The 26,267-nt window shown below is 40.7% G+C and overlaps 1 protein-coding gene across 3 annotated transcripts in view; it reads left to right on the forward strand.

Annotated features, from left to right (window-relative positions):
* The first annotated feature begins 1,809 nt into the window (after positions 1-1,809).
* The window catches only part of SH2D1B (SH2 domain containing 1B), a 43,629-nt gene continuing 19,171 nt past the window's right edge, over positions 1,810-26,267 (forward strand). For all 3 annotated transcript variants that reach the window (XM_008264160.4, XM_051857190.2, XM_051857191.2), the window contains exon 1: positions 1,810-2,090. In XM_008264160.4, coding sequence (XP_008262382.1) covers positions 1,957-2,090 — 134 coding nt within the window. In that variant the 5' untranslated portion in view covers positions 1,810-1,956. The remainder of the gene's footprint in view (positions 2,091-26,267) is intronic.

The following is a 26,267-nucleotide window of genomic DNA, read 5'->3' on the forward strand; positions in this document are numbered from 1 at the left end:
ACTGCGGCCGGTGCACCGCACTGATCCGATGGCAGGAGCCAGGTACTTATCCTGGTCTCCCGTGGGGTGCAGGGCCAAGAACGTGGGCCATCCTCCACTGCACTCCCGGGCCACAGCAGAGAGCTGGACTGGAAGAGGGGCAACCGGGACAGAATCCGGCACCCTGACTGGGACTAGAACCTGGTGTGCCAGCGCCGCAAGGCGGAAGATTAGCCTAGTGAGCCGCGGCGCCAGCCGAAGAGACATTCTTACACTAATTTACATACTCAGGTATCCCTCTCACTTGACCAAACCCTTCACCAAAAGTCATATTGTGTGAAAGTGTTAAAAATGGCCTTTGTTCATCAGTGGCAATGAGCCTTGAAGGCTGTCCTCCAGTGGTGTCCAATAGCTTCTGTTCTCATTGATGTCTTCCATTTCTCATGTCGTTTGACCTGTGGAAGTCTTTTTCAATTGGCCCATTGTTATAAGGCCACCACAAAACACACCAAACACCAGAGTTAGAGGAAAGGTTTATTGTTGGGTGGAGGAAGCCCAATGGGCCCGGGGGAGAGGGCAAGAAAGTAAGAGAGAGTACACATGTGTGGAAAACAGGTCCTGTTAAACCTTTGTCATGGGGCAGGAAAGTAGGAGCAAGTAATCCCATTAGGGTGGGAGTGGAGCTGACACCTGTGGTTGGGCCATCTGGTCACCTGGCTTCCAGCAATGGCAGTGGGGGCTAGAGCCTAGGATTGTGTCCGGGGTGTAGATCACGCCACATCTAAGACTGCACCATTTTGCTAACAGTGTGTCTAGGTGTATCAACTCTTCAGCATCCAAACACTTTTTTCTTTAAAAAAATTGTATTTACAAAAAATTGTATTACAAATTTCATGTATTTCATATATATTTATTCAGGAACATAGTGACGCTTCCCATCCTACCCTCCCTTCTGCCCACATTTCCACCCTTCTTCCTCCTCCCTCTCTTATTCCCACTCTTAATTTTTACAAAGATCTGTTAACTTTATACCCAACACTAAGTAAATAGGTCAACAAATAGTGTGGGGAAAAAAAAAACAACACTGTTCCTCAACAGTTGAGACAAGGGCTGTTAAAAATCATCACAAACATTTTTTAAATTTTTTTGACAGGCAGAGTGGACAGTGAGAGAGAGAGACAGAGAGAAAGGTCTTCCTTTTCCATTGGTTCACCCTCCAATGGCTGCTGTGGCTGGCGCGTTGCGCTGATCCGAAGCCAGGAGCCAGGTGCTTCTCCTGGTCTCCCATGCGGGTGCAGGGCCTAAGCACTTGGGCCATCCTCCACTGCACTCCCGGGGCACAGCAGAGAGCTGGACTGGAAGAAGAGTAACCGGTACTTACCCGGCGCCCCGACCAGGACTAGAACCCACTGTGCCGGTGCCACAGGCAGAGGACTAGCCTATTGAGCCGCGGCGCTGGCCTCACAAACATTTTTTGAGCACCCTTTCTGAGCTTAGCATTGACTAACTAGAGGCAACATCAGCAGAAATACGTAGTCATTAAAATGAACAAGGTGTGCTCCCTGGAAAAAATACCAGTAGCCATAGAAGGTAAAGACTAGGGATATCTGGCAATACATGAGGTTGCAGTAAGTTTCCTGGGAGTTGCCTTTTCCATTGTAGCCCCAGTGAGGACCATCACTAAATCCATTGTGACCCCAAAGGTACTCTCATTCACTTCTCTGAGTCACATCAAAGCCGTTTATAGCCTGAAGGGTCTTGGTCACTTCATCACTTCCGCCCTTCTCATTTCCTGATCTGATAAAACTGGGTGAGTCCCACAGAGCAACCTCACACCACTCCCACACCACTAGAGGAAGAGATATTTCCACAGGCCCTTTCAAGTCAGCAGCCTTCCCTTCCCTTCTCAGAGCCATTCCTTGACTTGGAGTTGGATGTCAAGCTAGCGGGACAGCCTAAAATACAACAGGGCTCTCCATGGATCTGTCTTACTACCATGGCCCTCTGACCAAGCAGGACTGTGAAACCTTGTTGCTCCAGGAAGGGGTGGATGGCAACTTCTTGTTGAGAGACAGCGAGTCTATACCAGGAGCCCTGTGCCTCTGTGTCTCGTGAGTAGCCTCAGTTTCCACACATTTGAAACTATATATTCAAAGTCATCATGGCAGCCACATAGTGAAGGAATTGGGCTTCTCTCTGACTTTGCTGGGACAGGACGTGCATGTTCTCCCATATGCCCTTTTGCCCCTGGTGTGAATGCCACCTTTGTAATCTCTGCAGTAGCAGAAGCAGGGCTGTGGATGTGGGCGAAGGGGAGGATTGCAGGAAGCATGGGAGGTATGAGGAGTGGAGAAAAGGTAGAAATAGCAGAAAGTTCCTCTCCTCCGGAAGTCTGTTTATTTAATATGGAAAACATGTAGGGCTCTTTATGAAATTCTAATCACAAAGACTGACTGTGCTATATCGTGCTGCATCTCCTTGCAGTCCTTAGAAATACTAATGATACTAATGACATTTCACATTGTGTTAGATTTGTAAAGGGCCTCAATTTACATAATTTCCTTTCATCCTTCCTGTGGTCTATCAAGGCCAACAGAAGCAGTCCCCTCTAAAAGTGAAAAAACAGATCTAGATTTCTCAAATGCCTTGTTTGGGTTAAAAGTCATCAGCCATTCCAGAGTCTGAGTTAAATGTGAAATTCCAGGCTAGCGTATAAGAACTGCTCTGCTGAAAGAAACTGTGTATTTGCCCAGTTTACAGTGCAACCCCAAGATACATCACCTTGCATTAGTTAACAGGTCAAAGGTTACAAAATATTTTGTAGAGATCACCAAAACTTTTATTCTATCTACTATAGGAATTAGAACTCAGTGTCTCTTGTCAAAGATGAGAAGTTACTTGCTGACATTTGGTAAAGCATGGTGAGGGAGACTCTTTTGTGGAACCATTGTGACAGGTATAGGATTCACTACAATAAGGACTTGCAGTAGGGGAGAGAAATTGAATTCAACTCAGTATATGCATGGATTTGTGGGAGCTGATAATTAAGGAACAAAGCGAGGGTGAGAGAATAGGAAACTATAGGGGAAAACATAGAGGTGAGGGGGATTCTGGCCAAACCAGTCAGCTTGTCTTGCTGAAGACAAGCCAGGCTGATCAGACATCACCTGGGGGATGGCAGAGGATGAGAAACCTGGTTAGATATCAAGAGTGACCAGATATTAAGGGTGATGGGCACTTGTCAAACTGACTTAGAAAGGTTCTTTCCTAAAGTGGCATTTTAAAAGGAAGTGGGCATATGGGCCCATGAGAAGGTTCAGAAGTCTGACCCCTGTCAGGCCATGTAAAGAATCTTTTCACTCTGTAAATGAACTTCTGTACTTCTCAGAATTGGGAATCTATGAGGACAAAAGTGGTTGTTATTGCCAATGAGAGAGAAAGTCAAAAAGTTCATGAAATATGCAATTAAAAGATGAGTTTATTTTGGCATCAAAAATTGAAATACATGCATAGTTTTTTCATAATATGCATTTCTATGAACTTTTTGAAGATCCCATGTAAAATATGAAGGAATATATCTTTCTTAAAATGGTACTGAGGATACAAATATGAGAAAGATAGACTTAAGGTATTGTCAGTTTCTATTATCAAGTTACAAGTGGTATTGAGAATACTTCCTTATATTTCTTAAGCATTGGTAGTTCCTTTTATGAGAATTACATATTCACATCTTCTTAGCTTCAGTGGTTTATCTTCCTTTTACTTCTCTTCTCCAAATTCTGTGTACAGAGGTCAAACATTTTCTCCAAAGAAGACACAAACACAAAAGAGGAAACACACACACACACACACACACACATTCCTTTAAAATGAACTTTACATAAACTAACAGAAGTTGGTTACTCATTGAGGAGAAAAAAAACACTGTATTCAAGTATGGTACGATTCAAGAAATAATGGATGACTTCATGTTAGGAAAAATATTAGTGTAATTATACATTAATAGATTAAAAGTTACAAAATGCAATTAAACACACATACAGACATGGGCATGCATTTACAAACTTCTAACAATACAGGGTTCTACAGATACTCCCTTAACCACAGATCAGGTGCAGCACTAGAAGAATTCCTGCTAAGGGCGTCACTGAGTCAATGCTGCCCATCACAGTACTACCATGTAGCATGTACCAGGAAATCCTAACAAGTGTAATTAGCACATGGGGTAAATAAAAAAATGTAAAAAGGTAAAAGAAAGGTACAAAATTATTCTTTGACATTGTGGTGATTTTATATCTATAAAATCTAAGATGCTACTGAAAAGAAACTGCCAAAAACTTTAAGGAAATTCAGTAAGGGCTTCTATTTATAAAGTTAAATTATAAGAGGCAAGTGTTTGACACAGCTATTACGAGACCCACACATCCCATATCAGAGTGGCTGGGAGTCAGACCAAAGAATTTGGGTCCCTTTGCCAATGTGGAGGGACTCAGTTGAAAACCATATCAGTTCATCATAAATTAGTCTGTAAGTTCAATATGTTTCCAGTAAGAAAAAGAAAAACACCACCATCCGAATATTTTTAATTTATAGAAAGGATAGTGAAGTGTATCATGGTAGAACCTGAAGAAATGTTTAGATTTTTTAAAAAGAGAGGAGAGAACTAGCTCTACCAACTATTAAAATACATTATAAAGGCATAGTAATTACTATGGCAATCAAAAGAGTTTGATACTGAAAGATCAATGGAACAGAATATAGAGTCCAGAAATCAGACGGCATTTAGCATCTGATAATGAGGTGCCTCAGATAAAGAAGGAAAAGACAACTGATAATTAATAGTGTTGGGACACTTGGCTGGTGACTTAGAAAAATATAAACTTAAATCCCTTCCTATTTCTTTAAGTAAAATTCAGTCAAAATAGTATTAATATAGATCTTAGTTTTTAAACTAGAATGCATATTCATGGAAAACACAAGCTGTTAAAAATATGCCACTGGGAAACCTTTTCTAAACAAAGTACAAAACCCAGAAACCATGAAAGATTGATAAATATGTGGGGGTTTCAACAGTTCATGGAAAACATGCAACATCTTTTAGTTTAGTTTCATTTTCCACAAACTTTTGGAAACCCTCTCATATGACTAATATAGAAACCTCTGCAAAGGTTATTGATAAACTGATAGAAAAAATTAACCTTTGTAAACATAAATACTTTAGAGAATCAATTAAAGTGCGTATTCATCTCTGATCAGATGAATAATTATAAATATTTCCTCCCATCTGCAAATTGTCTTCACTCTGTTGATTGTTTCCTTTGTGGTGCAGTAGTTTTCTAGTTTGGTATAATCCCATTTGCCTGGTTTTTCCCTTTGTTGCCTGTGCTTTTGAGGCCTTATCTCAGAAGCTTTGCAAAGACCAATTTCCTAATGTGTTTCCCCTAGGTTTTCTTCTAGTCATGTCATAGTGCCCAGTTTTATATTTAAGTCTTTAACATTTTTAGTTGATTGTTGACTATGTAAACTGTTCATCTGACAAGGATTACCCAGAACGTATAAGGAACTGAAAAACTCAAGAGCAAAAAACAAATAATCCAGCTGTTTAATTAGGAAAATGATTGGAGTAGACGTTTCTCAAAGGACAAACAAATGGTCAACAAGTACACGGAAAAATGTTCAACATCACTATTCATCAGGACTCTGTAAATTGACATCACAATGAGATAACATCTTACCCCATCAAAAAATAGAAAAAGTGCTGGTGAGAATGTGAGGAGAAGAGAATGTTGCACACCGTCGTTGGAAATGTAAATTAGTACAGCCATTGTGGAAAACCGTACAGTTTCCCTAAAAAACTAGAACTAAATGTGACTCAGAATCCCATGACTGGATATTTATACAAAGGAAATGAAATAAGCATGCCAATGAAACATTTGCACTCTCGTGTTTACGTTAGCACTGTTCACAATAGCCAAGATATGGAATCAAGTGTCTATCAACACGTGAGCAGAAAAAGAACATATGAAGTGTAGAGTGTAGATACACAATGGAATATTACTTAGACATAAGAAACAAAGAAACTCTGTTATTTGTGGTGTTTTTTTTTTGTTTTTTTTTTTTTTTTTTTTTTTTTTTTTGGACAGGCAGAGTTAGACAGTGAGAAAGGTCTTCCCTTTTGTTGGTTCACTCCCCAAACGGATGCTACGGCAGGTGGCGCGCTGTGCCGATCCGAAGCCAGGAGCCAGGTGCTTCCTCCCGGGCTCCCATGTGGGTACAGGACCCAAGCAATTGGGCCATCCTCCACTGCACTCCCGGGCCACAGCAGAGAGCTGGACTGGAAGAGGAGCAACTGGGACAGAATCCAGCGCCCCAGCTGGGACTAGAACCTGGGGTGCCGGCGCCACAGGCGGAGGATTAGCCATGGCCAAGTGAGCCACAGCGCCAGCCAAAACTCTGTGATTTGTTACCACAGGGATAGAATAGGAGATCATTGTGTTAAGTGAAGTAAGCCAGCCACAGAAAAACAAATGCCATGACAGCTATTTGGCATAGCAGTTAAGATGCTGCCTGGGACACCTATATCCCATAGTAGAGTACCTGAATTTGAGTTCTGGCTCTGTTTTCAATTCTACATTCCTGGTGATGTGTACCCTGGGAGGCAGCAGCTGGTTACTAAGCACTTAGGTCCCTGCCACATGGTCACATGGGAGACTCAGATTCTGTTCTGGGCTCCTAGCTTCAGCCAGGAGTAGTCCCAGCTATTGAGGGCATTTGGCAAGGGAACCTGCAGATGAAAGATTCTCTCTCTCTCTCTCTCTTCTCTCTCTCTCCTCTCTCTCTTTTTCTCTCTCTCTCTTCCTGCCTCCTGCCATTCAGATAAATAAAACTAAAATAAATTTCCACAAAAATTTTAAAGAAAGACGATCACCAAATGCTCACTCGTTATGTGGAAGCTATGAAAGTTGATCTCTTAGATCTGGAGAGTGGAATGGTGTTTGCCAGAGGCTGCGAAGGGCAGTGAAGAGGGGAAATGAGAGGAATCGATGGGTAAAAAAGTGAGAGTCAGATAGAAGGAAGACGTCCCAGTGCTCTACAGCACAGGAGAGTGACGATAGCCAACAACAACCCCATGTATACTCAAACAACGTAAAATTTTATTTTCTGACACAAAAATTGTACATATTTATGGGGTACTGCATAATGTTTCTATACATGCCTACATTGCACAGTGTTCACTCAGGATAAACATATGTATCTCTTCAAACATTTAGCATTTCTTTCTGGTAAAAGCATTCAAAATCTTTCCTTCCAGTGTTCTTATAGAGAAATGCTACATTAGCATCTCTAGTGACCTTCTGTGCAGCAAGACATCAGGACTTCTTGCTCCTGAAATATAATCTAGTGCCCATTAATCAACCTTTCCCGTTTCATCCTCCTCCCTACTCTGGTAACCACTATTATATTATTTTTATTTAAAATATTATTTATCTGAAAGGTAGAGTAGCGGACACTCTCCCTCTCCCTCTCCCTCTCCCTCTCCCCCTCCCCCTCCCCCTCCCCCTCCCCCTCCCCCTCCCTCTCCCTCTCCCTCTCCCCCTCCCCCTCCCCCTCCCTCTCCCCCTCCCCCTCCCCCTCCCCCTCCCCCTCCCCTCTCCCTCTCCCTCTCCCTTCCATCCACTGGTTCACTCCCCAGATGGCTGCAACAGCCAGGTCTGAATCAGGCTGAAGCCAACAGCTTCTTCTGGGTCTCCCACGCGGGTGCAGGGGCTCAGACACTTGGAGCATCTTCTACTGCTTTCCCAGGCTACAGCAGAGAGCTGGATCAGAAGTGGAACAACTGGGACTCGAACTGGTACCCATATGGGATACTGGTGCCACAGGCAGAGGCTTAGCCAACTATACCACAACGCCGGTCCTGCTTTGTTCTTTTTTTAGTGTAAGATTGCTGTTGGCTATTTGGGGGTCTTTTTGTAGTTCCACACAAATTTTAATAGTTTTTTTTATAGTTCTCTGAAAAATGTCTTTGATATTTTGATAGGGATTGAACTGAATCTGTAAATTGCTTTGGATTGTATGGACATTTTAACAATATTGATTCTTCCAGTCCACATCTATAGGATATCACTGCATTTCTTTGAGTCCTCTTCAATTTCTTTCATTCGTGTTTTATAGTTTTCATTGTGCAGATATTTCACCTTTTTGGTTAGATTTATTCCTACCAATTTTTGGCGGGGAGGGTAGCCACTGGAAATGGGATTGCTTTCTTGATTTTCTTTTCCAGATAATTTACTATTGGTGTGTAAGAATGTCTCTGATTTTGTATGTTGACTTTGTATGCGGCAAATTTACTGAATTTATTTATTAGTCCTAAAAGATTTTTAGTGGAATCTTAGGGGATTTCTGTGTTTTAAGTTAAATCATCTGCAAGCAGTGACAATTTGACTTTCTGCTTTCTAGTCTGGATGTCTTGTTCCAGATCTTAGGAAGTCTTCAACTTTTCCCCATTCAGTATGGTGTTAGCTGTTGGCATGTTAAATACAGCTGCTATTACACTGAGGTACCTTTCTTCTCTACCTAATTTGTTCAGTTTTTATCATGAAGGGAAGTTGGATTTTATGTATCTTTTAAAATTATCTTATGATTTTAAAACTATTTTAATTTTTTCTCTTGTTTGAAAGAGAGACAGAGATGATAAACATAGAGATGATAGAAATGATAGAGGCAGAGAGAGTTCTAACCACTGGTTCACTCCCCAAATTCCCACAGCAGCTGAGGCTGGCCCAGGCTGAAGCCAAGAGAGTGCAACTCAATCTGAATCTCCCATAATGGTGGCGGGGTCTCTGGAATGAATTCGGCTTGATTGTGGTGAATAATCTATTTTGAAAAAAAAAAAAAGTTATTTCAAAGAGTGTCACGGGGCTGGCGCTGTGGCTCACTAGGTTATTCCTCTACCTGAGGTGCCGGCATCCCATATGAGTGCCAGTTGTAGTCCCGGTTGCTCCTCTTCCAGGCCAGCTCTCTGCTGTGGCCTGGGAAGCAGTGGAGGATGGCCCAAGTCCTTGGGCCTCTGCATCTGCATGGGAGACCAGGAAGAAGTACTTGGCTCCTGGCTTCAGATCGGTGCAGCTCTGTCTGACACAGCCATTTGGGGAGTAAACCAACGGAAGGAAGACCTTTCTCTGTTTCTCTCTCACTGTCTGTAATTCTACCTGTCAAATAAAAAATAAAAATAAAAAAGAGTGTCACAGAGAGAAAAGGAGAGGGAAAGAGACAGAGATAGGGAGACAAATCTTTTGTCCTCTAGCTCACTCTCCAAATGGCTACAATAGTCAGGTCTGGACCAGGCCAAAGCAAGGATGGATGGCAGGGGCCCAAATGCTTGAGCTATCATCCACTGCCTTCTCAGGTACATTAGCAGGGAGTAAGGTTGGAAGTGCAGTAGCTGGGATTCAGAATGGTACTCCAAAATGAGACGCAGGCATCCAACCAGTAGCTTAATCCACCATGCCACAATGCTTGTCCCTGAATAGTCTTTTTAATGTGCTAGTATTTTTTTCTGAGAATTTTTGCACATATGATCATCAAGGATATTGGTCAATAGCTTTCTTTTTAATTGCATCCTGTCTGATTTTGATATTAATGCATAGATGGTCTCACAAGATGAATTTGGGGGACCAAAGCCATGGCACAGGTTAATCCTCCACCTGTGGCGCCAGCATCCCATATGGGCACTGGTTCTAGACCCAACTGCTCCTCTTCCAAAACAGCTCTCTGCTGTGGCCTGGGGAATCAGTAGAAGATGGCCCACATGCACCCACATAGGAGACTGGAAAGAAGTACCTGGCTCCTGGCTTCAGATCAGCATAGCTCCAGCCGTGGTGGCCGTTTGGAGAGTGAACCTCGGATGGAAGACCTTTCTCTCTGTCTCTCCCTCTCACTGACTGTAACTCCTTCTCTCAAATAAATAAAATCTTAAAAAAAAAAAAAGAGAGAGATGAATTTGGAAGAATTACTTCCTCTTCTATTTTTTGAAATAATTTTGGAAAACAAGTATTAAATTTTCTTTAACTGTGTGGTAGAGAGGCTAGCGTTGTGGTGCAATGGGTTAAGTTGCCCGCTGGCATCCCATGCAGGAGCCAGTTCAAGTCCCGGCTACTCCATTTCCAATCCAGCTCCCTGCTAATGTGCATAGGGAAGTCATGGTAGATGGTCCAAGTACTTAGGTCCCGGCACCCACATGGGAGACCCAGAGAGAGTTCCAGCCTCCGGACTTTGGCCTGGCCCAGGCCCAGCCATTACAGCCATTTGGGGAGTGAACCAAAGGATGGAAGCTTTCTCTATCTCTCTCCCTCTCTCTCTCTCTGTAACTCGGCCTTTTAAATAAATAAATAAATAAATAAATCTTTGTAAAAAAATATATGGTAGAATTCAGCAGTGAAGCCATCTGGTACTGGACTTTTCTTTGGAGTTTTTGTTGTTGTTGTTGTTGATTCAATCACATTACTTATAATTGATCCATTTAGATATTCTATTTCTTTTGATTAAATCTTGGTGAGCTGTGTGTGCGTCCAAGAATTTGTCCATTTCTTCTAGGTTATCAAATTCATTGCCATTCAATTATTTAGAGTAACATCAAACAATCCCTTGTATCTCTGTGGTGTCAGTCATAATGTCTTCATTTCCAAATCGATTTTATGTATTTGAAAGTTTCCTCTTTTTTCTTGGTTGGTATAGCTAAGGGTTTGTCAAATTTTGCTTACTCTCAAAGAATCAGCTCTTTATTTCACCGATACTTTGTATTGTCCTTTAGTGTCTATTTCATTAATTTATGTTCTGATTTTTATAATTTCTTTATGTATACTAATTTTGGATTTGATTTGTTCTTGCTTTTCTAGTTCCTTGAGGTGTAGCCATAGTTGTTAATTTGAGATGTTTCCGGTTATTTTGATGTAGTGATTAATTTCTATTAACTTCCCTCTTAGTACTGCTTGCTTGATAATAGTGTCAAAGTTTCCTACAAATTTTGGAATGATTAATTTGTTAATAATTTTTAAAGATTTATTTAAAGAGTTACAGAGAGAGAGAGAGAGAGAGAGGGAGAATCTTTCATCCACTAGCTCATTCCACAGCTGGTCATGACAGCCAGCATTAGGCCAGGCTGAGGCCAGGAGTCAAGAGCTTAAACCAGGTTTCCCATGTGAGCAGCAGAGGCCCAAACATTTGGGCCATCTTCTACTGCTTTTCTCAGGTCATTAGCAAGGACCTGGATCAGAAGTAGAACAGCTGGGAAATCAACCTGTGCCCATATGGGATGTCAGCATTGCAGGCAGTGGCTTTACCCATTACGCCACAATGCCAGCCCCTCAATAAATTTTCAGGTTTCCTGCTTAATTTCTTTGTTGGTCCATTGGTTGCACAGTGATAAGGTGTTTAATTTCTATGTATTGATAATAGTGTCCAAAGTTTCTCTTGTTACTGATTTATAGTTTTATTGCATTGTGTCCAGAAGAGATACTCAATCTGATTTTATTTTTAAACATTTGTTGAGGATTGTTTATGACCTATGTTCAAAGATTCCATGGGCTCTGGAGAAGAATGTGTGTTCTATGGTTTTGGATGGAATATTCTGTGAATTTACAATAGATTCAATTGATCTGGGTCTAATTTAACTTTACTGTCTCTTTGTTAATGATCTGTCTCAATGACCTGCCCATTTCTGAAAAGTGGAGTGTTAAATTTCTGTATTCAGTCTGCATCTCCCTTTAGCTCTATTAATAATTACTTTACATATTTTGGGTGCTCTGATGTTGGGTGTAGATATATATATATTTAAATTTATCAGTGATCTTCTTTTCTTTCTTTTTTTAAAAGATTTATTTATTTATTTGAAAGGTAGAATTACAGAAAAGCAGAGGCAGAGAGATAGAGAGAGGTCTTCCACCCACTGGTTCACCCCCCAAAATGACCATAACAGCCAGAGCTGGGCCAATCCAAAGCCAGGAGCCAGGAGCTTCTTCCAGTTCTCCCATGTGGGTGTAGGGGTCCAGCGACTTGGATCATCTTCTACTGCTTTCTCAGGTGCATACAGCAGAGAGCTGGATTGGAAGTGGAGTAGCCGGGACACTAACCGGCACCCATATCAGATGCTGGCACTACAGGCAGCGGCTTTACCTACTACACCACAGTGCCAGCCCCAGGGTGTAGATATATTTACAATTTTTATTTCCTCCTGCTGGATTGAACCCTTTATCATCACATAATGACCTCCCTTGACTTTTTCACTGCTTTTGATTTAAAAGATACTTTTTCTGGTAGGTGGATGGCTGCTTTTGCTTTCTTTGGGGAGACATTTGCATGGAATATCTTATTCTACTTATTCCACTCTTAGTCTACTTGTGTCCTTAGAGGTGAAGTGAGTTTCTTGTAACCATCATGCATCTGGGTCTTGTTTTTTAATCCATTCAGTCACTATATGTCTTTTAAATTGGAATATTTAGTCCATTTACATTAAAAGTAATTATTGGTAGTAAGGTCTTACTACTTGCTTTCTAGTTTGTTGTAGTTCTTTCCTTTATTTCTCCTTCTCTTACAATTTCCCTTTATGACTAAGTGTTTTCTCCAGTAGTCTGTTTTGATTCCTTGCTTTTTGTGTTTGGCAAGTCAATTATAGATTTTTGATTTGTGATTACCATGAGGTGTACAAAGAACATCTTTTCCTTCTAACAAGCTATTTTGAAATGATAGCGACTTTGCATTGATTATAAACATAGCAGAAGAAACAAAAAAGAGGTAAGAAATACTAATACTGTTCAGCATACAAAAAAAAGCATATGAACAAAATTGGCATTTTGAGATTTTATTCTTGTTTATAACCCTTGTCTATACTCTTGAGGAACTTGTTAAATTCTTTATTTAGTGGAGGGTTAAGCTTGTGATTATAAAGTAAATTGAGGGGCCAATGCTGTGGCATAGCAGTTGAAGCTGCTGCCTGCCGTGCCGGCATCCCATATGGGTGCCGGGTTCTGGTCCTGGTTGTTCCTCTTCCAGTCCAGCTCTCTGCTGTGGTCTGGAATAGCAGTGGAGGATGGCCCAGGTCCTTGGGCCCTGCACCCGCATGGGAGACCAGGAGGAATCTCCTGGCTCCTGGCTTGAGATCAGCATGGCTGGCTGTTGCAGCCATTTGGAGAGTGAGCCAATGGAAGGAAGACCTTTCTCTCTGTCTCTCTCTCTCACTGTCTGTAAACTCCACCTGTCAAAAAAAAAGTAAATTGAAAGTATGTAATTGTAAAAATTAAAAGAATAATAAGAAATGAAGGAGAGGGGAGAGGGAGACAGGGCAGGAGGGAAGGTAGGGTGAGAAGTATCATCATATTCTTAAAACCATATAAATGAAATGCATGAAATTTGTTCCCTTTATATAAATTTAAATTTTAAAAAACACTAATAATAACTAACAGTACTAATAAATAACTCTACACTTACATTCCATTCCTCTACATTTGCATTTTGAATTTTTTATGTCCTATTGCCTCTTTGTATTTTATTTGCTTGCATTTTACTTTTCATACTAAATGTGTGACTGGTTCATGCACCATGCTTGCTATACTACAGCATTTTTTTTTGTTTGTGTAGCAACTCTAAACATTGAGTTTTCTACCTTCTCTATTGTCTTACTAATTAACATCCCTTTCTTTCAGTTTGAAGAATTCCCTTTATTATTTCTTGTAAGACACATTCAGTGGTAATAAATTCTCTCAGCTTTTGTTTGCCTTGAAGTCTTTTTCTTTCTTTCATATCTAAAGTCTTTGCTGGGTACAGTGTTGGCCGTCAGTTTCCCTCCTTGAACACTGTGAAAGTCACATCCCACACTTTCCTGGCCTATAAGGTTTCTGCTGCAAAGTCTGAAGTCAAGCAAATCAGGGTCCCTTTGTATGTTCTTTGTTTCTTTCCTCTTGCAGATTGGAGAATTCTCTCCTGGTTTTTAACCTTGGAGAGTTTGATTATAATATGTCTTGGGTTAGATTTGGTTGAATTGAATCTGATTGGTGACTTTTGGCTTTTTTTTTTTTTTTTTTTTTTTTTTTTTTTTTTGTCCCTGGATAGTTGTATTTTTCTGTAGGTTTGGGGAGTTTTCTATAATTATCTCAAAATATGATTTCTACCCATTTGGCATTCTCAAGTCCTTCTTGAACACCAGTTATTTGGATATTTTCTCTTTTTGTGTTGTCCCTAAGTTCTCAAAAGCTTTCTTTATTCGTCTTGATTTTTTTTTCATTTTTCTCTCCCAACTGTACATTTTCAAATAGCAGTCTGAACTCACTGATTATTTTTTCTGTTTGATCTATTCTGCTATTGATGCCTTCTATTACATTTTTAATTTTACTTAGTATATTTTTCAGTTTATCTCTTTGTCAATTCTCTCTTCTAAATTATTAAGCCATTTCTGTGTGTTCTTTTGAAGTTCATTGATTTTCCTTAATCCATTTATTTTAAATTCTTCATGCAAGCATTTGATAATGTTAGCTTTAAGGTGTTTAGTGTCTGACACTTAATTTTGTTTCTTAGATGAGTTCATGGTTTCCTGAGAGTTCGTGGTGCTTGTTGATGTATATAAAGTCATCTACACATCAAAAAGTGTTATTTTTTGCAGTCTCTGTAATCTGGCTTCATTTGTGGCTACTCTTCCAGAAATTCTGAAGAGTCTGTTTACTTTTTTGTCTGCACTAGGGAGGACCCTAAGACATAGTTTGCTGCAAATACGTTGCTGGTGCACTGTCACTGCCTGAGTTACGCCCTGAACTCAGACTTGTCCTGAGCCCACAGATGCTGTGCCACTCAGAATGAAAGATGGAGGCATTCATAAAGGAGTAATCCACCCGTACAAGCCTCTCTCGGGGCTGTGGCCACCAATGCCATCATCCAGAGCCCACAACCCACCCAGACCAGTGCGGCACAGGGGTGGGACCAAAGCCAACATTGTGTGGTCTCATCTGTGTGCTGCCGAGGTGCACTCACAGCCCGAGGCTGCTGCAATCGGCCTGAGTGATGCTAGAGGGAATGTAAGTCTAATCACCTGGGTCCACAAGACTACAGTTGGCACCAAGGCAGTTCTAGAACCTCTTCTGCTGTCACTGCCTCGGGACAGGGGCCATTAGGATCTGCCTGGTGGGCTGAATCCCAAGAGAGCATTGTAGCTCCTTGTAGTCTGCCCAAGGATGAGAGAAGGGTGATAAAGGCAGCCCCTTGGCCACTCAGTCTAGTATTCAACTGGGGCACACCTGGGGTTCAGGGTCACAAGGTCTTGCACAATCTTAGAGGTGCATGCCAGAGCCATATGAGGCTGAGATGATGCACAGGTCCATATGAGGCTGAGATGATACAGGCGGAAACAAGTCCATCCACTGGAGTGCAGACCTCTGCTGCCAGGGGAACTCTAGAGGCTGGTTCCTTCTGCACTCACTGGTTTTGGGGTAGAGCCCTTGGGACTTATAAGGCACTGTGTCTCACAGATGTGGCCTCTGAGCTCTAAGGCAAGGTACTAATTTCTCTTTCCTGCCCTAACCTGCAGTGACTGGAGTCTTACTATGCTGTCTACTAGCAACTGGAGGAGGGATGGTGGAGACAGTCCCTTAGCCACCCTGTTAAAGAGGGTCCAAAATGTTAGCCCACAGGTACAGGCCTGGGGACAGGGGCTGGGGGAACTCTATATTTTTTAATCTTGATGGGCCTCACACTGGATTCCAAGTCTAAATTCTAAAGTTAATCCACCCTCTCTCTCACAAGAGGAAGCAGAGGCATCTCTCCACACTGTGTTACTTGAAGCTGGGGGAAGGTTGATGCAGGCAACCCTTCTTTTCTGGTTTTCTATGATGTGTCTCATTGTTATACTAAAACCAGGCACTGAGGTCTCTCACCTGGCTTCGACAGGTCTTGTAAAGGCAACTTGGTGTGTGAATTGATGTTCAGATTGGTACCTCTGTGGGGAAGTGCTTATCCACGCTTCCTAACAGCTGCCATCTTGCTGGAAGCCCTGAAATGGGACTTTTAATACTCCCAACATAAATAAATTAGTTTTAGAGGTGCTGGATATGCAGATTACACTGATCGGATACTTATACATTGTATACATGTATCAGAATATTACTCCATACTGTATAACAGTGTACAATTACCATGTATCAATTTTTGAAACTATATAAAACAGTTCTTGAAGCTAAAATAAATGGGTAATACAAAAGCAGGAAACTCAGAAAATTAGGATGAAAAATTATAGAGCTCACTCATAATTAAATAAATACAGATTTAAATATGAGACACTGTTTTGTGTATTCAATGGACAAGAAATAAAACTACTCATAAGTAAATAGAGTGATGAAAATAGACACAACTGCATATACTAATGTAAACTCTTTGATTAGCAGGCAATGCAGACAAAACATACAATGCATGGATGTAGCCTTGACCCAAAATTTTCACTACAATTGTCACTGCACAAATATGGGCAAATTGGATACAGTCAAAGCAACCTTAAGAAAACATTTGTACTATCAGTAGAAGACTATCCAAGAATGAACAAACATTTTTTTAAAAAAACTTATTTATTTAATTGAAATTCAGATGAGAGAGAAGGAAAAGCAGAGAGAGCGAGAGATCTTCCATCCACTGGTTCACTGTGCCTATCTGAAGCCAGGAGCCCCGAGCTTCTTCCAGGTTTCCCACATGGGTGCAGGGGCCCAAGGACTTGGGCCATCTTCCACTGCTTTCTCAGGCAACAGCAGTGAGCGGGATTGGAAGTGGAGCAGCGGGACTCTAACCGTTGCCCATATGGGATGCCGGCATGGAGGGGGTGGCTTTACCCCCCCTGTCACGGCACTGGCCCCTGAACAAGATTGAGTAAGTCCATATATGATGTGAAAAAAATCCTCCAAGATCTATTGTTGTTGAAATAGGCAGGGTACAAATTATGATATCATTTGTGTAAAAAATGGTTATATACTTGTATAATCATATAACATTTCTAGAATATATATAAGAAACTTGTCATATAGTAGTTATATCTGGGAATTTAGTAGTGAGTTGGAATAAGTAACTTCTTTGTACTGTTTACATGTTTTATAGATGCATGTATTTCTTTTGTAATCCAATAACTTTTTATTAAAATGTGATATAATCATACTATCTACCCAAAGAGTGTTCTAAAGCCTAATTGAATTCTAAGAAGATTCAAATAGGGAACTTGAAAATTTTTTCAAAGAAGTCCAAAACCTGTTGGATAAATAAAACAATAGTAAAGTATGAATTCCACAAGAGACTGTTATGCACAAATTCAAGGATAGAAGAGATGAAAAGGAAAGACTTCATAGAAGAGGTGGAATTATAAGGGGGATTTAAAGAAGGATAACATTTGGTTACATAAAAATGGGTTAGAGGACACATTTTGGAGGAAGAGAGAACATAGGAGAAAAAATCTAGAAGAAGGATTTTTTTTAAAAGCATATGTGCTTCATACAAGGTAATTGAAAGGTAATTTGGAACCCAGCTTTTGGAAAAGTAGTTTGGGATAGGACTGTAGAATTCCTTTTTTTTAAAAAAAATATTTATTTATTTATTTATTTGAAAGTCAGAGTTACTCAGAGAGAGGAGAGGCAGAGAAAGGTCTTCCATAGGCTGGTTCATTCCCAAATTGTCCGTAGTGGCCAGAGCTACGCCAGTCCGAAGCCAGGAGCCTGGATCTTCTTCCAGGTCTCCCACACAGGTGCAGGGGCCCAAGGACTTGGACTATCTTCCACTGATTCCCCAGGCCATAACAGAGAGCTGGGTTGGAAGTGGAGCAGCCAGGACTTGAACCAGCACTCATTAGGGATGCCAGCAGTGCTGGTAGCAGCTTAACCCACGCCACAGCGTCAGCCCCAGAACAATGGAATTTCGAAAGGGTGTTTCTATAGATAATAGGGAAACATGGAACATTTCTGACAAGGGAAATAGCAAGGCTAGTGTTGAGCTTCGGGGACTTCAATCTGATAAAGAGCATGTACTGATCTTGGGAGATGGTGGCAGAGACTGCTGGATGGGAGATGACGAGGGGCTAACCATGGTGGAACAACAGTGGGAACAGAAGGAAAAGAAGTCATGGGGGATATGTCAAAGACAGGACAGACCTTGGCCAGGATCTCAGGCTATATGGTCTATTGGAAGTTCTCTCAGAAAATGGATATATATTCTCAAGTGTATTAGCCCAGCAGGTACATTAAAGCAGATATCACTAAGTGCTTAGAAATAAACCAAATAGAAAAGCAAGAATAAATATTTGTTGGGCACCTGCACAGTCAGGTCTCACCTGCCTACTTCAGTTACTGAAGGACAGACAAGATGTCATGCACCTGCAGCCTTAAGGCTGAGGCCAAATGCCTGTCATGGCTACCTCATCCTAGCCATTGTGAAATCTTCTTATCGCACAGATCGACATGAACGGTTCCATAGTTGAATAGTTGTTGTTCAATAATAATTTAAAGTCTCCCATATACCAGGCACTGTGGTGGACACTTAGTTGCTACCCCCAACACAGCATGGAGACTAATGGGGAAAATAAAGAAGTAAACAGACACCGTGATACATGTAATAACTGGGATGATTGGACTACCATCAGGACTCAATGGGAGCTAGGGGCAAAGAGCGACTCATTCTCCAAGGGCTGGAGAGCCTAACGAGAGAGCCTGGACTTGGAAGATGAATGGAACCTTCATGTATTCATTCAGTCAGCATACACTGAGTGCCTGTTGTGTTCCAAGTAAAGTCCTAAGCATTCGTGAAACATGATAAATGCTTCAGGGAACGTTGCTTCCCTCATGAAGTTCTGCTCCACTGAGAGGAGAAATAAAACAGTCACATGACAAAGGAGGGACAGAGATACTACTTTAAGTTGGGTACAGGATAGATTCCTTTGAGGAGGTCACATAAACCAATACATCCTCCCATTTAGAATGCTACATAGACAAAGCCAAAATCACAATTGGAACACAAATATCAGGCTATTTGTGTACACCTATATAGAAATAGCCACCATGTAGATATTTTCTATGAGCCAAACCTTTTGCAAAAAGTATTACATGTTTTATTGCATTTATCTTTTGCAAAGCCCTTTGCAGTAGGTGATGTTAGCTTATGTTGTGAAGTCACTGTAGCTTCATATTCAATAACTTGCCCAAGGTCAAGCTGTTAATATGTCATTATGTTCTCTGCCTTTACCAGTCTCTTCAGTTTAGGGTGGTTACTTTGGAACCATGTTTGCAAATACCCAAGCAGGCTTGATGGTGGCCCCTGGTATGGTAACACAGAGAAGGTTAGAAATACTCATGCAGGAAAGAAGACACAAGAGTGGACCTGGCAGTGCAAACACTGACCAGAAAGCTATGCAGTAACCACAGACAGGAAATGCTATCTGATCTTACAACATGATAGAGCTTCTAGAAAATACCAACATGTAAAATGTTATCTGTGTAACAAGGCTTTTTCATGAGTGTCGGCAGGTTGGAACTGGTTCTGCCTTTGTAATAAAATGGGTAGGTATTTTAGCAGGTGCAAAGGATTCCTCTGCAAGTGTGAAGGGAAGGGAAGGACCTCCTGAAGCTGTACACAGGCTGCTGGTGAGAGAGAGTAGCGTGCTAACCTACTGCATGTCATTAAGGAAGATAATGGCGGCACCGTGGCACAGTAGGTTAATCCGCCAGCATCCCATATGGGCACCGGTTCTAATCCCAGCTGCTCCTCTTCCAATCCAGCTCTCTGCTATGGCCTGGAAAGTAGTAGGAGATGGCCCAAGTCCTTGGGCCCCTGCACCCGCGTGGGAAAACAGGAAGAAGCTTCTGGCTCCTGGCTTCAGATTGGTGTAGTTCTGGCCATTGTGGTCATTTGGGGAGTGAACCAGCGAACGGAAGACCTCTGTCTCTTCCTCTCACTCTCTGTAACTCTACCTCTCAAATAAATTAATAAATAAATCCTAAAAAAAAAAAAAAAGAAAGATAATGGCTGTATCTTCCCATTTCCCGGGCATCCACCACTCTGAAATTCTGAGATATTTGGAAAGATGGTAGAGCTCAGGTAGAAAAGTAAGAATTCGAACCTTTCACTGGATATAAAGCTAATGTAAGCTCATCAAATGCATAAAAAAGTGTAAAAAAAGCATAAATTAACCCAAATTTACCACTCAGAAATTACCATTTCTTTGATATTTCAGCACACATGTCTCCAGACTGTTCTCTATGCATAGATGAGGAATTTTTTAAAAGTCCATAGAAAACACATATTGTAAAATTAAAAATACTATCCATGGATTTCAGTTTTTTGTGACAAAATAAAGTGACCTAAAATTTTTTTCATGGACTTTGAGCCCTATAATATATGCATAAGTGGTTCATTATAAATGATAATTGGCAAACTGTTTTCTATGTATTGTAGGTATCTTTTCATATCAAAGAAAGTCAATTACATCATCCTTGCATGACCACTTAGTATTTTATTGATTGGTTATATCATAACTTATACATAAGCATATATTTAGGTTATTTCCAATTTTCTCCAATGGATCAAGTATAATTTGGAGCAATGGGCATTTTTGTACCTTCATCTTTGAAAACTTGTCCAAATCTCTCCTTAGAATAAAGTTCCAGACATTAAAAACTTTTCATCCACACTGAAAAATTAGTACAACCAAAGTTTGCACCAATACACCCACCCCCCAATCAAGGGCAGTGAGAAGGCACAAGGTCACTCTTTTTTTTTTAAGTTTTTATTTAATGAATGCATTTTTTCATAGATACAACTTTAGGAATATAGTGGGTCTTTCCCCCATACCCACCCTCCCCCCTCCAACTCCTATCCCACCTCCTTCTCCTTCTCCCATTTCCTTCTTCATTATGGTTCATTTTTAGTTTAATTTTATATACAGAGGACCAACTCCATGTTTAGCATAGATTTCAATAATTTGCACCCACACACACACACAACATATAAAGTACAGTTTGGGAACAAAATTTGCAGTCAATTCTCATAGTAAACACATTAGGGACAGAGGTCCTACCTGGGGAGTAAGTGCATAGTGACTTCTGTTATTCCTTTAACAATTAACACTCTTATTTATGGCATCAGTTATCACCCGAGGCTCTTGCCCTGGGCTGCCAAGGCTATGGAAGCCTTTTGTGACCATAGACTCCATCGGTATTTGGACACAGCCATAAGTAATGTGGGCGCTCTCTCCTCCCTTCAGAGAAGAGTGCATCCTTCTTTGATGACCATTTCTTTACACTGAGGTCTCACAGAGATCCTCCGTGTAGGATATTTTTTTGCCACAGAGTCTTGGCTTTCCATGCCTGAAATGCTCTCACAGGCCTTTCAGCCAGAACCAAGGTCACTCTTAAAACTTTCTCTGTTGGCTTGGGTTCCTGACTCGGGTAATGGTATAGGAAAATGTACAACACATAATTGACACCACAGGGTAGAGTCAATTCCATTTCCTTCAACTGACTTTTGAGGTTTGGCTATAATAAGACTAAAAACTTGAACATGACCAAGTTTCGCCACCAGATCAGCCACAGCCTGAGACCTGCAGTCAACCTGTGGATTATTTGCAAACCAAGCAAGGGCTCAAACATCTGTGTACCTCATCTTGCATGTTGACCGTTCCCAGGGAGAAACCACACTGTAAAGAGTAAAACCATTCACAAAAAGGTAGAAACTTAGTAGTCCTCTATTCTAGCCTTTTCAAACTTCAGCTGAGAATTTAATGTCAAACATTTTTGATTGTACTTTTTTGACAGGCAGAGTTAGTGAGAGAGAGAGAGAGAGACAGAGAGAAAGGTCTTCCTTTTCCATTGGTTCATCCCACAATGACCGCTGTGGCCAGCGCGCTGCGGCCAGCGCACCGTGCTGATCTGAAGCCAAGAGCCAGGTGCTTCTGCTGGTCTCCCATGGGGTGCAGGGCCCAAGCACTTGGGCCATCCTCCACTGCAGTCCCGGGCCACAGCAGAGAGCTGGCCTGGAAGAGGAGCAACTGGGACAGAATCCGGCGCCCCGACCGGGACTAGAACTCAGCAGATGATTAGCCTATTGAGCCACGGTGCCAGTCCCTGTGTCCATTTTTTAAAGAAAAAAAAGTACAAAAAGAAAATGATCATTCAAGAGCTTGCTGATGAAAATAGTATTTCTTCAGATTTGAGATGTTTTCTTGTGGTCTTTTTAAAATACCTCTTAGTATTTGAATTGAAATTTGTATAAAATGTTGTGTCTAGTGTTTTTGCTTTGTTTAACATTATCATATCATATCATGGTGTTTTTCACTGTTATAAAACATTTTTTTTTTTTTGACAGGCAGAGTGGACAGTGAGAGAGAGAGACAGAGAGAAAGGTCTTCCTTTGCCGTTGGTTCACCCTCCAATGGCCGCCGCGGCCAGCACGCTGCGGCCGGCGCACCGCGCTGATCCGATGGCAGGAGCCAGGAGCCAGGTGCTTTTCCTGGTCTCCCATGGGGTGCAGGGCCCAAGCACCTGGGCCATCCTCCACTGCACTCCCTGGCCACAGCAGAGAGCTGGCCTGGAAGAGGGGCAACCGGGACAGAATCTGGCGCCCCGACCGGGACTAGAACCCGGTGTGCCGGCGCCGCTAGGCGGAGGATTAGCCTAGTGAGCCGCGGCGCCGGCCGTGTTATAAAACATTTTATGCTATTTTAATGTCTATACAATAACAGATACCTTTGTAAAAGTACATAATTTATTTATATATATTCTAATATTGGTTATATAAGTGATTTCTAATTATTTGTCATCATAGATTCTAACAATATTTTAATCTTTATGCTTAACTCATTTTCATTTTTCTGACAACTTATATAGAATGGATTATTATACATTCAACATTTGATTAAAGTAATGGAGAAATTTTTATTTCTAGTGCACATTTCTAAATTGCCTTCCAAAAACCTTATAGTAAAAGGTGGGCATTGTGATAGAGCAGTTTAGGCTGCCCACTTGGGATGCCCACATCCCATTTTAAGGGATTCCAATTTCATTTTAAATGAAATGAGAATCTGTGGAGGATTTTGAACGGAGAAGCAGCATGGTTTGATTGGTGTTTTTAAATTATGACTCAAGGCGCTATGTGGGGAACAGATGGACACAGATCAGGGAGACCACTGCCATCGTCTAAGTTAAAGATAGCCGAAGCTAGTGCAGTAATGATGGAAGTGACACCCTGTGGTCAGGTTCCCCTCATCGGGGCAATTAACAAATGGCATCAAGGTACTGGGCTAATGGCGTATGTCATGGGATATAAGATGGTTAAAGTCCTTCTGGGTTCTATTACACCAGGGCAAGAGAATTGGCATAGTGCTTGAGGTAAAGCTATTTCTATACTGCTATTCCTATCAAAAGAAGGAAAACTGTTTCTGACTACCTTGCTGTTAGGAATTTTTAATAAATAAATAGAGAAAAAGAGCATTTTTCTTTGATTAGCCTTACATTCTTTTGCTAGAGGTCAGTGGTTTAATCTGCTACTTGCAGCGCCGGCATCCCATACCCACACTGGAGTGCTGGTTCGAGTCCCAGCTATTCCACTTCTGACCCAGCTCCCTGTTAATGCACCAGGGAAGTCAGAGGATGCTAGCTCAAGTGCTTACACTCCAGCCACACACATAGGAGACTAAGATGGAATTCCTGGCCCCTGGCTTGGCCTAGCTCCACTCTGGCTGTCACAGCCATTTGGGGGAGTGAACCAGTGAATGGAAGATTTCTCCCCCACCTCACTCTGTATGTCTTCCTCTTCTCTCCCCCTCTGCCTTGCCTTCTCCCCCTTTCTCACTCTCATACCATTATATTCCCTTGGCTTAGAGTAGTAAATTGTGCCCACAGTGGTCTCTCTCTTTCTCTCATTTAGTGCTAACACCTTCCATATACTATTCTTGTGTCCCATTATTTCCACTGAAATTAAGCCATCCAGTTTCATTACAACGTTTCCACTGTCAACTCAAGCCTTTAGAAGATAGCAACAGCTTTGAGAGATGCTGGTGCCCTCTTCACCTGTACTTCAGTGAATCTGACACTTGGAGAGAGATGGGGAGTGACTAAGCAGTCTGCAGGCAATAGGGCCACTGCAACATGCCCATTGCGCTGAGTCATCAGATTCCTTTCTCTATTGAGTGCCAGGGAAATTTTGACATTTTGATCTCTTGAATCCAGGCCAGTATTGAATACAGGCTTCAGTTGGCCAGCAACAGTGTTTGTGCCACTCCCAAACACGTAAGCTCATATATTATATTCTAAATCCTAGGTGGGTGTACTTCTATTGATGAATGCATGCAGAATAATCTTTTATTTCATCCTTCTTCCTGAACACCCTTATTCTCTCTCCAAGCATATCTTTGTATACATGTCTCCTGTTAGCCGAACTCAATAAGAAATACAAAGGCAAGAGAACTTGGTTGGAGCCTGTATTGGTTAGAGCACAGAGCAGAGTGGCGAAGGTTAGAAAGAGAAGGTAGAGGTATAGAGCCTATTCCACACTAGTATATATTTGTCTTAAAGAGGTAAAATTTGAAATGCCTAGGAGACATCCAAGACAAGTTTATACGTAGAGAGTTGGATAAAGGAGTCTGGAGTTCAGGGGCAGACTGGAGTTGGAATGCAAATTAAAATATAATTTGATACAATGGTCTTTCCATTCAAGAACATTACACTGTCTTTATTTGGTGAAGTGTTCTTTTACGTCTCTTTGTAAGCTTTTTCCAAGTACGCTCAGCACATCTCTTAAGATCGTTCACTGCAATTTGACAAATATTTGGGTACATACTCCAAGGAGACATCATGATTTTCTGGCCTTGTGAAACTCATAGTCTGGTGTGAGTTGCAGACAGTATTTTATTTTTTATTTTTTTTTATTTTTAGTAATGCATTTTATGTGAGTCAGATTCAAAAAAGTCTTTGAACATACAATTTAAAATGTTAATAAGATTTCACATAATTTTTTCATACTTTTTTAAAGAACCATTGTGTAATTTATACTTAGAACACATCTCAAATCAAACACCAAATTTTCATTACAAACACTTAATTTAGATTTAGTAAAATATAAAACCTAAATTGCAAGGGAAGGAAAATCTAACTAGTGCCAAGTCTCCTTAAAATGCTCAAGCAACTAAACATCAAAAGAAATGTATCCTTCTAATACTTGTCTTTGCATTTTCATTGAAAAAACTGGCTCATCGTCTTTAGAATAATTGATTAGTCTTTGACACAAAATCATTGATTTCATAAATATGCTTGTTCAAGTTAACTGAGTTCTCTGTTTTATTAATTATGATTAACATCAAATTTAAAGGGGTATTGTCAGTTGAAAAACTTAATGTGCCTGCAAGAAGTTCAAGTTTTTCTGGCAGTTTTCTATAACCAATATACATAGCTTTAAATTAGAATTAAAATAATCTGCATTGGCTGCTGTTTTAAAATATGTAAATATCTTATGAAAAGTTTCTATGTCAGCATTTTTACATAATTATGTAAAAAATAAGCTTAGAACTTCAAACTCCAAGAATACTTCTACTTAAGCAATTTTTCAAGACAATAAATCTTTACAAAACTCTGCCAAGATTCAACCACTGGGCATGGGCAAAGCACCCAAGATCACTGGATTTACTGTCTATTTGTTGCCAACAGTTCTGAAAAATGTCAATAATTGTAGTACTGACGCATATAAAAGGACCATTTTTAACAATGCTATCTTTGATAAAATATCTTCACTATGTGTTGCACAGATAAAGAAAGAATATACATATCACTTTCACTGTAAAATTCTAATAAACCCATTTATAACCTAACATAGCTGGAGCACTTTTCATTGTGATAGAAACTATATATTTATGTAAAATTACTCTTTGATTTAGGATTCAAAAATATCTGTGCAGCTAGCTTCATTTGGGCAGAGGGAGAACAAATTTAACATTTGGTCATATTTCCATTTAACAATTGTTCTTGGGGTTTTTTTGTACAGCAGTCTTAACGAATTTTTAGTTGGCCAAAATGTTTAGATTCTGTTTAAAGTATTTTTATTTTTAAATTTTTTTTAAATTTAATAAGTGTAAATTTACAAAGTGCAACTTTTGCATTGTTGTGGCTTTTCCCCCCATAACCTCCCTCCCACCCGCAGTCATCCCATCTCCCACTCCTTCTCCCATCCCACTCTTCATCAAGTTTCATTTTCAATTATCTTTATATACAGAAGATCAACTTAGTATATACTAAGCAAAG

The sequence above is a fragment of the Oryctolagus cuniculus genome, chromosome 7 (genome assembly GCF_964237555.1).
Source record: "Oryctolagus cuniculus chromosome 7, mOryCun1.1, whole genome shotgun sequence".
Classification (NCBI taxonomy): domain Eukaryota; kingdom Metazoa; phylum Chordata; class Mammalia; order Lagomorpha; family Leporidae; genus Oryctolagus; species Oryctolagus cuniculus.